The sequence below is a fragment of the Leopardus geoffroyi genome, chromosome E2 (assembly GCF_018350155.1).
Source record: "Leopardus geoffroyi isolate Oge1 chromosome E2, O.geoffroyi_Oge1_pat1.0, whole genome shotgun sequence".
In the NCBI taxonomy this organism is placed as follows: domain Eukaryota; kingdom Metazoa; phylum Chordata; class Mammalia; order Carnivora; family Felidae; genus Leopardus; species Leopardus geoffroyi.
Genome location: NC_059335.1, coordinates 60,239,651 through 60,252,831, shown reverse-complemented (window position 1 = coordinate 60,252,831; position 13,181 = coordinate 60,239,651). Strand labels below are relative to the sequence as shown.

At 58.6% G+C, this 13,181-nt stretch overlaps 1 protein-coding gene across 8 annotated transcripts in view; it reads right to left on the bottom strand.

The window, feature by feature from the left end:
- LOC123577752 (BTG3 associated nuclear protein) overlaps window positions 1-13,181 on the bottom strand; it is a 112,563-nt gene that overhangs the window by 33,518 nt on the left and 65,864 nt on the right. For all 8 annotated transcript variants that reach the window (XM_045439951.1, XM_045439948.1, XM_045439950.1 and 5 more), the window contains 2 exons: window positions 5,552-5,719; window positions 967-1,097 (listed from right to left, as the gene is read on the bottom strand). In XM_045439951.1, coding sequence (XP_045295907.1) covers window positions 967-1,097; window positions 5,552-5,719 — 299 coding nt within the window. The remainder of the gene's footprint in view (window positions 1-966; window positions 1,098-5,551; window positions 5,720-13,181) is intronic.

Here is a 13,181-nt window from a genome sequence, read left to right as displayed (position 1 = left end):
ATTTAAAAAAAATAAAATAAAATAAAAAAAGAATTAACTGCCTTTGTGATTGTCACCTAAACAAAGAATTCACTATTTCTATTCACCATCTATAACTGCTATCTATCTCATCTGCAAGATGAAGACCCCCCCTCCCCCCCCCCCCCCCCCCCCCCCCCCCCCCCCGCGCGCCCAGCCCTGCAAAAACGCTCATTAACACTTTCCGGAAGCCGGCCCTTTTCCAGGCAGCATGCTGAGTGCAACGTCACACTGAGGCCACCCTGAGCTTTCCAGGAGAAAGCCTGGTCACGCAGCTGGGTGTGACTGGACGGCCAACGGGACCCCGGGGGCATGAAAACGTCCCGCTCCCTGGTGACGCTCCCGCCCTCCTGCTCTCCCCAGCCGTAGGGGCCAGCATGAGTCTGGAGGAATTTCTACCTGGGCCAGACCACACAAGGAGGGCTGAGGCAGGGGTGTGGCTCACTGCTAAGCCAACTGCCCACACGAGTCTAAGATACAGCCAGGCATCCAAAGGAAGTGCTATGCGATCCCTGAGGCCACTCACTAGCTCTTTCCACTGACCCCAGGAGGAAATTTTCTTCCCTCAGGAAAAGGGTGCCCCTGTTTCCGAAATGAGAAGACTATCTACGATGCATCGACAGCGCCTCCCAGGATAACAGGGAAGGGCAGGGATGGTCGAATGGCCTGACCCCCCAGAGCTGACGGCGGCCACGGGGGCAGCACGTGCAGGGGAGCCACGAGGGGACACCGACAAGGACACAGCCCCTCGGGAACCACCCTCATTTAGGAGATGCAGAACCGACACCCCGAACCACTTCTTTAGACTGGCGCTCTGACCTCACCCCAAGCTACCATGGCACGACCCGGAAACGCAGGGGAAGCTGGGGCCCGCCCTCCCCACCGGCCACGCCCCCACCCTGCCTGCCCTGGCCCCGGTGGAGGCAGACTAGCGAGAAGGGCACATACTACTTGGACCTGTCCGTCCTCTCCGATCTGGTGGATCTGGACCTGCTGGGCGTTGGCCAGGGCGTAGTGCAGGGCCTGTGGCGGAGGCTGCGGCATCTCGCTGGCGGGGGGCGGCGTGCTCATCACGGTCTCTGCAGGGAAGTACAGAGGGCCTCAGCAACCAGCGGGGGACAGGCCAGCCATGGGCACGCCTCTGGGCTTCCCTCCCTCCCCAGCACCACCTTCCCCCAAAGAGGAAAGGAAACCCCTCCTTCCCGGACAGTAGTCGGCAGGTCCCAGTGAAGGGGCCATGGCATCCTGTAGAGTCATGAGTTGTCAGTGCTGGGGATCGAGGTTTCTGACCGGGGGACAGGAGTCCGGGGAAGGACTATTCTGACAGAGGAGTCTCATCTGCTTGTTTAAACGAGTTGCTCAGGATTCGTCAGCAGAAGTGAAACAGAAGCACAAAGTTGGGGTTACACCCTGCTTCTCACCAGTACGTTATCGGTATTTGTTCACGGACAATTAAGCCCTCTATGGAAAAAACTCTCCACCCTCTTGTTTAAAGATGCATTTCCAATAAACCTTCACTTCCTCTGTTTAATCCCAAACGAGACCTTTGTGTTGACATGTTGCGTATTAATTTTAGTTGTAATGATACCTTAACAGAATATTCTTAAATGCTCAAAAAATTAAAGGCTCAGAAAAAACGTTTTGATTTTGTGCATACAATTTTTCCGCAGAGAATTACGGTGGACGGACATTAAGAAAACGTAAACACAACAGGATGGGACTCAGCGAGATGTGGACTGTTAACACAAAGGAGAAAAAAGACGAAAAATGAGTGTATTTTTCTTCTATTCCATGGGCATTAAATTGACACAGTATATACATTCCACCTCATAACATTTTAATATTTTTTTAATGTTTATTTTTGAGAGAGAGAGAACGAGAGCATGAGTGGGGGAGGGGCAGAGAGAGAGGGAGACACAGAACCCCAAGCAGGCTCCAGGCTCTGAGCTGTCAGCACAGAGCCCCATGCAAGCCTCAACCCCATGAACTAAACCATGAGATAATAATCTGAAACGAAGTCGGACACTCAACCGACTGAGCCACCCAGGCGCCCCTCGCTGCCTATGTTTTAAAAACTAACATAATGGTGTTAAAATGTTAATACTTGCGTTATGCCAGAAATTACATCCTTCTCAATGACTTCAAAGTCTAATGAAAAGCTTCAGGTGTCAACGTTTTAAAATGTCGACTTAAAAATACGTAAGGAGGAATACGCACTTTCCAACCTCTTGAAGAGGGTACGTGACCAAAACACTTAGAGTCCACTCTGCAGGTTAGTCGTAACTACATAACTAAATAGATGCTCAAATAATTCCCGTTCTAGTGTCAATAAACATCAGCTGATCGTGCCAGTTCTCAAGGGGTTCAGAGATCCAAGAAGAATTAGAACCCCAAAGGTTCTAAAGTAACTGCAGAAGACAGGACATACGGGTAGCAAGTAAATGCTTTTCAAACCTAAGACTCAAATTCTTGAATCTGCCAATTAATCAACAGCTCCCTATAATTATACAAAGGAAAGAGTGTGCAACAGAAAGGCAGGCCGCTCCAAGAGCCCCCACACCCCTGCTCCCCTCTTCGTCCAGAGGAGAGACCGCTGCACCCACAGATGGGCAGGCAGTGGACTGTTACGAAACGGTTCTCTGCAGCTCTAAAATACTGGGCGCTGCACAGACACCCTCCTGAGGCCTTCGACTCACTGATGAGGCCGGCAGGGAGTGCGCCGGGCTGCAGTTTAAACCGTGAAATGCAGCCACCTTTAACTTAAGCACTTACAAGTTTCCGTGGTGTTGCCAGGTGGGACGGTACAAGACAAATGTTTTAATAAATTGGTGTTTTATGAATTCAATGACACTAGGGATTGTATGGTTTGTGTTCAAACGGGCAGTACTAATTCAGCTTTAAAGAATTTTTTTTTTTCAACGTTTATTTATTTTTGGGACAGAGAGAGACAGAGCATGAACGGGGGAGGGGCAGAGAGAGAGGGAGACACAGAATCGGAAACAGGCTCCAGGCTCTGAGCCATCAGCCCAGAGCCTGACGCGGGGCTCGAACTCACGGACCGCGCTAATTCAGCTTTAAATAAACTAGCCTCGGCTCAGAATTTCCTTTATATTATTTATTTGGAAATCCCTTTTTTATCTGGTAATTCCAAAATAAATAAGACAAACCCTGCCGGAATGACTACCAATTCCAAATTAAGCCAGGAATCCTGGCTTAGCTGCATTTTCCCGGATTATTTCTGTCACCAGAATAGCCTTCAGTCTCAGATGTGCTTTGTGAAGCTGAGAGCGTGCAAACAGAGCAAGGAGAACCTGCCAGAGTCCCGTTAGCTAATCACCGACTTGGTTTTCTCGAATTTAGTCAAGCATGCAGTACAATAAAATGGCAAACAATTACATCAACAGGAACTTCCAAAGCAATGGACTTTTTTAAAAGCGTGGTAAGAGAAAAACACGCTCCGGGTCTCTCGAGAATTCGATTCCAGGCGCGCGGCAGGCAGCTCTGGCTGCCGGCGGGCCGCAGGGGAAGGGCCGGCTGCGGGGCGCGAGCAGGAGCCGGGGACGGGCTACAGCAGCTCAGAGCGCCTCCTCGACCCACCCCAGGCGCGCGGGCCCCGGGGAAGGAACCGCGCGCTCGTCTCCCTCCCAAGGCTTGTTAAGAGCACCACCTCCGTCCTCCTCCTCGTCCTCTTCCTCCTCCTCCTCCTCCTCCCTGCGCACCACCCGGGGCTGGCAGCAGCCTTCTCACGCGGGAATGACACCCGCTTCCGGGAAGGGCAAGACGAGGGCAGCCCTGCCCCCTCCCCGTGCCAGTGCGCCGCGCTCCCGAGAGAGGAGCCGCCGCCGAGGCCACGCGAGGGGCTACTGTTGTTCTTCCAAAGCCACCGGTGTCGGCGGGTGGCCGGGGTTTCCCAGACACTGTCTATTCCAGACAGGGCGTCCTGAGACGCTGGGCTCACGCCCCGCGTGCCAAGCCCGCCCAGGGCACTCGGGAAGCAAAGACAAGCTTGCACGGCGGCCACTCACCGACCACGAGAAGCCGCCAGCACCTGACAGTTACTCAAACCCAAAGCATCTTAGAAGAAATGCTGACAGGCTTAGTAAACAAAGAAACGATCGAAGAAACTCCTGTCTCGGTAAACAGAACTACTATCATTTAGTTGAAAGGAACACTACTGACTGGAAGGGAGATGAAAAATCCCAAGTATGAAACAAGTCAGAACGCCACCACCACACAGCAGGAATCACGCCTGAGCCGGAGGCTAAGACCCCCCGAGTCTCCGATCAGGGGGTGGGAAGCAGAGTCGGCGTCCCCCAGCCCACCCGCCCAACCGCTCACCGGACTCAACACCTTCCACCCTCAAACATGGTGCTGGCCCGCCCGAGAGCACCCCCGCTGCCTGTCAGAAACTCGCGGCTCCGGGCCGCTTCCCCGGGGGTCCTGAACCGGGGCCGCGCGGTCTCCACAGAGAAAGTCTCATCTTGCCCTTCCTCCTCGCTCCTTCGGGACAGACACTGAGCACCAGCCACGGGCCAGGTCCGTGCTAGGTCCCTCGGACCCCAGGGAGAGGGCGGCCAATCCCGGGCCCGCCTGAAACCTCCCTCCCTGAGTGTATGGCGTCCACGCCCGCCCGCCCGAGACCCACGAAGGTGGGCTACTCTTCAGAGGCCACCTCTTCAGCACATCGTACGGTCGCTACCTCCCTCAGTTCCCCAAACGGGATTCCTCGTTGTGCCAGAAGGGCCTAGATCCCTGGCTGGAAGGTCCCTCAATACTGCCGCTCAGAGAAGCACGGCTTGGGGGCATGACGCGTGTGGCCGCCCCTCGTCGTCAGGGATTGCTCGCAAGTCGCTACCGAGACGACGAGAGGGAAGCCGCTTCCGGAGGTCTGCTTCAGAAAGGCAAGACCCCGCAAGCATGCCGGGCCACCGGGTCTGTTGCCACAGTGCTGCGGAACGAGAATCCGGCTGACCCTGCCCACACCGCCCCGGGGTCCTGACCCCGACCCCGATGGGGGCTTCGGTTCTATGAGCCGAGGCCAAGGGAGACGTTGTGGAGGTTTCTTTAAAAAGCTTTAAAAAAAGCAACACCGAAGTCACAGCGGCGTTCCTGGTGAACCTTCTGCTTCGGAAAAGCCAGTCCTCCCACGATGCCCGAGGGGAAAATCTGGAATGTCCCCGTGCTCTTTTGGGGAAGTCTAACTCAGAGCGGCAGCGATGAGCACGACGACCCGGGCTGACCCCCGCCTCGTCTGCGCCCCCCACGCAGACACCAGCAAGGACAAGAACCCAGCGGCGCACTCGGTAACCTGGCGGAGGGAGGACAGGACACAGTGCTCGCCGCCAGGCCCGGCCCCATCCTGCCGCTCAGGGAGCCCCACGCAGCACCCACGGTGGTCCCGAGATAACTCACCTGCAGGGCGTGCACGGAGCCGGGATCCCCATTGCCGCGCTGAGGGGGGCTGTGGGTGGTGCTGGCCCGCTCCCCCCGAGCCCCCCAGGGCGCCCCACTCGGGACTCCAAACGGAGCGTACCTGAAGCGCCGTACGAAGATGAGGACGGCGTTCTCCTCGAGAAGCTCTTGACGGCCAGGCTCTGGCCTCGCTGTTTTCGCCGCCAGGCTGTCCGACATTTGGAGTCGATGCTCTGTTTGATTCGATACCAGTCAGACTCCGTGATCCCAAATTTATAGAAAAGGTGACCTGAAAGCACACACCCCGTGTTAAAGGACGGCGAGACGAAGGCCACCCCTCACGTCCCAGCCGTGTGCGAGCCACACGAACACGGGACAGCGACACGTGGCCGGGGGCTGAGAGCCTCACCAGCAGGGACCCGTGACGTCACACATTCACACGTTGACCGGTCCACGAGGCGGCCGGCTGGGTGCCGGGCCCCACGGGCCTCCAGGACGCCCGCGCTCAACCACGTCCCCTCACACCCCACACACGGCACTCAGGGGCCTGATGGTCGAGATCAAAACCGAAGCCCACGACGCCCTGGAGCCGCGTCCGCAAGCACCAGCTCCCCTCCGCCCGTGCCTCCGGGCCCGCGGCCGTCCCCCTTCTCCCCAGTCTCGGCTCAGACTCGACCTCAGCGGCCCTGCCCGGAACCAGCCCGTGGGACCCCGAGTCCCTCCCACCCGCAGCCTGTCCGGCTGACACCTAGAGGATGGACACAGTTACTGTGTGTGCTGTGCCAAGAGCCCAGACTGCCCGGGCACACGGCAGATGCCCCGGCCCCGGTGGACTAAACGCGGTCACGATCCACCTGAAGACACACTTCCGTCGCCGCCCGAGTCCGAGGCCGGCTTCTGTGACTCGCTGTGCCCTCCCTCTGCGCCCGGTCAGGATGAAAATGCCCCGCGGGCACATCAGTCTTTATCCCCGAGAGCCCGCAGCCCCGCTCCCCGAGGCACATGCGGCCTTGCCCTGTTTCCTCTGGGCCCGGCGGGGCATCTTACTGACGCCCACACTCGTCAACCACTTACACCACAGAGCGCTCTCAGAACGTGACTGAACGGCACCGGAGTCCTCCCTCCCCCACAAGGAAACGGGGGATCCGGCAGGCCACTGAGGCGCAGGGGGCCGACAGAGACCCTCACTGGACCCTTGGCCTCTTCTCTGCCGAGACAACAGGAAGTCAGTCACCACCGTGGGAACCACAAGAAACGCTCTTCGACTGGATGACCTCCACTCGAGCGGCTCGCGGAACTTCTCCGACTCACAGGAAAACACGTGGGTGAAATTCAAAACTTTCATAATAAAAAGACGGAGCTGAAAAACTTCCTGCTTTGACTGCTAGGAAGGCCGCGTTTACACTGCCCGCGGAGAGCGTGACGGCCGCCTGATCCCTAAGACCTCCTCCTGCCGAGACCACCGGCCAGACAATCACCACAAAGGGAGTGCTCGTTTTCCTAAATTCACAGAAGAATCAAGTTTCTTCTCTCTCGGAAAGGTGCGTCTTGACTTCACGAGCATGTGCTTAAGACCTCCGACTCTAAATACGACAACCAAAATTTCTGTCATCCAGATGAAAAGGCCTTGGGTTGAGGAGACACAGGATTTACGGGATCAGAAAGGAAAATAATCCAAGGAACTTCCAGCTGCATTTTGCAAGCCTCGTGCACAGAAGGAAATACACAAATGAGGCCCAACTCCTTGCTTGCTGATTTCCAGGTCACCTCTAAAATAGCCACCAATCATCGATCAATATTTACTGAGTGGCTGCCACGTGCCCCACGATGGCTTTAAATTCAAGGGATTGACTTGAACGTTCTGGGCTGGTTACCAACTTTGGTGTCATGGCAGAGCCGAGGACAGCGGTGCCGAGAGAGGGGAAACGGCAACCCAGCGCCATCAGAACGCCCTTCCCGGGACGCGCTTCAGTAAGAGGACCTAAATAAACCCCACCCTCCTGTCCCCACACCGGCACAGGCAGGGAGAAGCCTCCCGAATGCTGCTAGGAACTAATGACGTTGCCTGAAATTTTAAATACTTGGTAACAGACATGAACGTACACGACACATATGAATGTGTGACATTAACATTTAAGTTCCACTTTGTAAAAACCAATTTACCAGTTCAAAGCCTGGCTTACACCCTTTGAAGAAAAAACATACATCTGTATAGTTACACAGCAGCCGTTTTTAAATTCTCCGGAGACCTCGCTGCGTATTCCTGACAACAGCACGTTCGGCAGCACCCACCCCGCGGCCGCCAGGGACGCCGTCGGGTCAGCAGTGCAGCCGGCTCCCCGAGGAGAGCACCGGGCGCAGGGGGAAGGTGCGCCCCAAGGTGCCCACATGCAGGCTTCGGCTCTGCCCTCAGGGGGCTCGCGGAGGTGTCGGGGTGCAGCCTCAGACCGCTCTGTGCTGCCTGGAAATGCGGCTTTCTCCGACTTTCCCGAAAGCGCACCTGTCTTTTCGGACAGCACGGAGCACCGCAGCTTAACGAACAAACGGTGGAAGAGACGTCTTATAACGAGTGACAAAGAGGTTACTTTGAGAGGCGCCTGGGTGCGTCAGGTGGTTAAGTGTCGACTCCTGGTTTCGGCTCAGGTCACGATCTCACGGTTGTGACGCCAAGCCCCATGCTGGGCTCTGTGCTGACAGTTTGGAACCTGCTTGGGATTCTCTCTCACCCTCTCTCTGATCCTCCCTAGTGGGGGCTTTCTCTCTCTCTCTCCCCACACCCCCATAAACACCTTTCACATGTGATGGTCACAAGAAAAACACACAAAATTAGACAGTCAACACGCTAGCTTCGGAGCCTGCAGAACTGTCGGGAGAGGCTAACGTCCAGGCCTCCCGGCACCCAGCTGGGTGGAGGAGAAATGGCCACATAACCCCCAGGAGCACCTCCCTGCCCTACACAGCACGCGAGGCCCCACCCACGGACACAAAGGAGACCTCGGACAAAAGTGAGCAGCGACCCTGTGCAGGAGACGCGGCCACCTCCAGGCAGCTTCCGGTGCCTTCCCCAGCACATGGGGTCCCCAGGCAGCTGTGGGGGTTCATCTCCTCCGGAAGGCAAGCCACTTGTCCCCTCACCATCTTGGGGGAGAGTGCTCAGCAGGCAAACCCTCTCAGCCGCCCCCCAAAATTACGGTCCCTCTGAGCCTGCTTCTGCTGCTTCCCCGGCAAGCTGTCTGCTCACCCCCTCCCTCCCAAAGAGCTGAAGCTCCGTCACCATTAAGTGCCTTCCCACATCCCGGAACGCCCATCCCGACACGGGTGGTTCAAATCATAAAACCACACTCCAGCTCTCCAACAATGAGCCCCACAGAGGGCTGAGACGCACTGTGGGAAAAAGAAACAGAGCTGGCGATCTCACATCCTCGGTGGGTGGCATGGGGCTCATCAGCCACAGAGGAATGAAAACCACTATCACTGCTCACGTAACCTCAAGTTCAAGGGGAAAGAACAGAAGACTGCATGCCAGAAATTTATTTCTTAGAATTGGTCTTCACTTGACAGCAACTGACCTAGAAAAACAACAGAAATCTTTAGCCCCCGAGTGAGGAGGACGGGTCACCGCGCCTCCCCATAGACTGTGTGTTGTCCAGCGTCCAGGCCGCAGAGCCAGGTGAGCCCCGCTCCCCAGGCAGTGATGGTCCCGACTGAGGAGAAGCAGGAAAGGGAGGCTGAGGGCCTCCCCAAGGCCCTGTGTCCGGGCGACCTGTGAGCCAGGGCCCCGACTATTCACCTTTTCACCTGTGCTCACCAAACCTGCCCCCCTCTGCACTCCCTCTGGCGCCTCGGCGTTACCAAACACACGTGCCGGGCACCCCCGCAGAAGCCGCGTAAGACACCGCGTTCGAGTATGAAGCTCCGGAGAACCCGAGCCCTGTGCCCCGTGAAGTGTCTTCCGAAATCCACGTCCTTCCCAGAACCTCAGAACGTGACCTCCCTTGGAAAGAAGGCCGGCGCAGGTGTGCTGGGATCCCACGGGACTGGTGTCCTGACAAGGAGAGGAGAGGAGCGTGTCCACGGGGAGGACACGAGCAGTGACAGGAGCCGTGCTGTCCCACGCTGCCAGCCGGCTCCAGAATCGCAGGCTTCCGGCCTCCGGGGCGGAGAGAAGGGGGACTCCCTGCTGCTCTGAGCCCCCAGCGCGCGGCGCTCTGTGACTCTTGTGACGCCGCCCCGGGACGCCCCGAGCGCACCAGGGGAGCGCACCTCAGCTCACGCAGGTGGGCGCCAACCAGCTTCTGCGTCACGGCTGCGCGGTCACGAAACACCACCCTCTACTGGCGCAGCTGCTGGGACGGACCGGGGGGCCGCCATCCCCTGTGAACACAGGGCTCTGGCGTGTGCCAAGTGGAGTTCAGACCACCTCCCGAGGGCTCGGGGGCCCCACGGGACCTCACCTCCACACCAGCAGGCTTCGCTGATACCTTCAGAGGTCTGCGACTGTCCACCCGACAGGTGCTTTCGTCGCGTTTCTAGCAACTCACGCGGGCGAGCAACTCGCTCCACATTACAGTCCAGGAGAGGCTCGGTGATTCGCTGGGATGAACCGTAAGAACGAAAGCCGTATTTGCAAATCGAGGGGAAGAAGGCAACAGCTGAGAGCCCCGCCCGAAAACGTTCCAGACGTTTACGGCTATGGTAACGTGCTGCTTGTACACACGGCACATGACCTATACAGCTAGCTTACCCGAGTCTGAGGGAGCCCTCCAATCCGTGGGAGCCCTAAAGCTGCACCCTGAAAAGCGTGTATTTTTCAGGGAGTATTTTAGGCACCGCTTCCCTCCCGAAAACGCACATTCCCTCGTTAGAAAAGCGGTTCTCAGACACACGGCCTATGGATGTTTCAGAATTCCTTTTCCCCAGAGAAAGTAAAGGGAGAAAACTACTTCTGTTGACAAACAAAAAGGGGAAATTTAGATGAGAATCCTCCCCGTGATGACTGCACTTGGCAGCAGCAGCTGTCGTGTTCTGGAAGCTGTGAGCGAGGCTCCCGGGTCTGCAGGAAGCTGAAAACAGAGGCGGGCGCGACAAAGCCACCGAGCCACTCTCGCCACTCGGCCCTCAGCAGTCCGATCCACTGCTTCACCTGTTGTGTTCTGGTTCTTGTGCAACCATTTGAACCGGCCCAAAGTTAGAAAAAATCAACTACTTTTAACACCTCGAAATCACATCTAAAGGTTCCCACTGAGAGGGCCCCTCACCCGGTGAACAGCTTCTCACAGGAAGTCCAGGACGGGCTGCGGGGAGACGACGACAACAGGGGCCTAGTGTGTGTAGATGGTGCCCCCGCCCCCTTGCGGGCTGCTGTCCGAGTACGCGTGACAGGGCACATGGGACTGGCTCAAAGCCATGCGGTCAACCCTCCGGAGTCCTGACTCAAACCCAGCCCGCCTGTGCCCCTTCAGCCCAGGACTGTGCCCCGGCCACTAGGGGCCGGGGGGAAAAGCCCAGGCTTCGCGATGGGAGGAGCCGGCAGGCAGGTGGGTGTGCAATGGGACTAGGCACCCCGCCCGCCCACCCAGCCACTCCTCGAGCTCCGCCCAGGCCCCCGACACCCCGCTTCCACCCTCACCTGCTCCAGGCACGTGTGACGGAGCCGGGCTCTCACGAGGGCCACATCCCACCTGCCCGCCCACAGCAAAGGTGCAGCCCGCCCCGGGGTCTGCAGGGCTCCGGGCCCCGAGCCCGCGCCCCTCTTGCTCCTCTGGCTGGGAAGCTGAGAACGCAGGCCGCACGTGGTGGATGGGGCCACAAGCTCAGAGCCACGGTTAGATGGCTAGTTCCAGCCTAGTTCCAGGCGACTCCTCGCCTGCTCTCTCAACAGGCCTCGTCGGAGGGAGGGAGTCGGTGAGGGCGGCCCCACGGCTCCAGGAAGGCTCCCTGTGGACGGTCTCTCACAACTGAGCGCAGGGGACTGTTTTCCTTTGGAAAAGCCACTCCTTCATTCTCTGCAAATCACATGTGAAAAAACAGCGAACACACGTCGTCGGGGTCAGGGACCCCTCCCACTTCACGGACACCCGCAGGCCGCCCCGGCCTGGGAAAGAAACAGGCCAAGTGTGGCTGCTCGCACAAAGCAGCTGTCTGTGGCGGCGCTCCGCCGGCCCCCGGACAGCCCGGCACCCCAGAACTCTTCCTCGGGCCCCCACAGGAACACGCGGGCGGGCCGGTCTCCCGCCGAAACACTCACAGGCCCCCACCACCTGGCTTCGAAGCAAATACAACCACTGTGCTGGCAACTCAGAAGTTTCTGATGGTCAGTCGGTCCTCTGCTGCAGAGAAATCGGGCGATCTGACCTCCTGGGTCTCGGTTCAGCCAAGCCTTGCTCGTGTCTCCAGAATTCCTGGAGTCTGTCTGCCCCCCTCTGCTTCTACTGCTGCAACCTGGGCCGTACCCCCGCGTTAGTCTCTCAACACAGCCCCACTACGACACCGTCCTTCTTCAGTCTCCCTGAAGGTCACCCTGCTTTGGCGCCCCGCCCCCCTCCCCAGAGCAGTTTCACAACCCGCACTACCACGTGTCTCCGCGGTACCGGGCACCAAAGGCACGGATGCCAGGTGCGAATGCGGGCACCTTTCCATCCCCCAGGAGCTCACAAGGAGAGGCCGTCTGGGGCTGCGTTACCTTCCGGGGGAGGGCTCGGCTCGCCCGGCCGGCATGGGTGCATCACAGCTGGTGAGCACAGGGGACGCCCCAACCTCCCAGGGGACGTGCCCTGAACCTGCGAGGCCGGGGGAAACGGACAGCTCCCGTGCTGAGCCCCTACTGCGCGGCAAATGCCAGCATCTTGCGCCTCCTGATGCCCCAGGAAGACAGCTCGGTTTCCCGGATGGCGGAGGGCTCATGGGAGAGCCCAGATCCCACACACAGGAACAGAACCGGCCTGTCTGGCTGATGCAGCACGAATCCCCCCCCCCCCCCCACACACACACACACAGTCTCCCTGGGCACCAGCACACTGGCCCCACCACCACGTGCTTCTGCTCTGGGCCCCCCACCCCCGGCCTCCCCACCACCTCCAGGGAACCTTCTCCAAACCTCTGCCTAATAACCTGCACGTCACGGCCTGCACACAGGGCGCCCGTACTCCTTGGACTGATGCTCCAAGGCGCGTCTCCAAATGAGAGGCAACCACCCTCCAGCCTCCGGTCCTAGGAGCCCTGTCGACTCCCCATGGGAAGAGCAGCCCCCCAACCGGAGGCCACTGTGCCCACGCAGCCCTGGGCCCGGTCCAGGCCACAGACGGAGCCTCTCCATCAGGGCTCCCCTTCCGAGCCCCTGACACGCTGTCAGGGCCATGGCCATTTACAAACACCTGACGGCCCGCAGAGCCATCGGGAATCGGGGACCACGGCTCCCTCACCTTCACAAACCCGCCACACAGGGCACTATGGGTCACGGGGTCACACACCACCCCACGGCGGCCTGTCGACATGCCAGCACGAGCCCTCGGGCTGCACACACACCACGTGCCCAGAGACCAGAGTGGCGCAGGCACACCGGAGGGTCCCGGCTGGCATCACACTCCAGACCGGGGGCTGGCGGACGGCGGCAGCCCACCGCCTGCTGTTGAAAAATACCGTTTTGTTGGAACACAGCGGGGCCTACTTGTTTTGTCAGTGGCCACTTCCAGGGCGGAGAGGTTCCAAGACACCCCGCGGCCCACAGAGCCTGGCCCTCAGGAAAAGTCCGC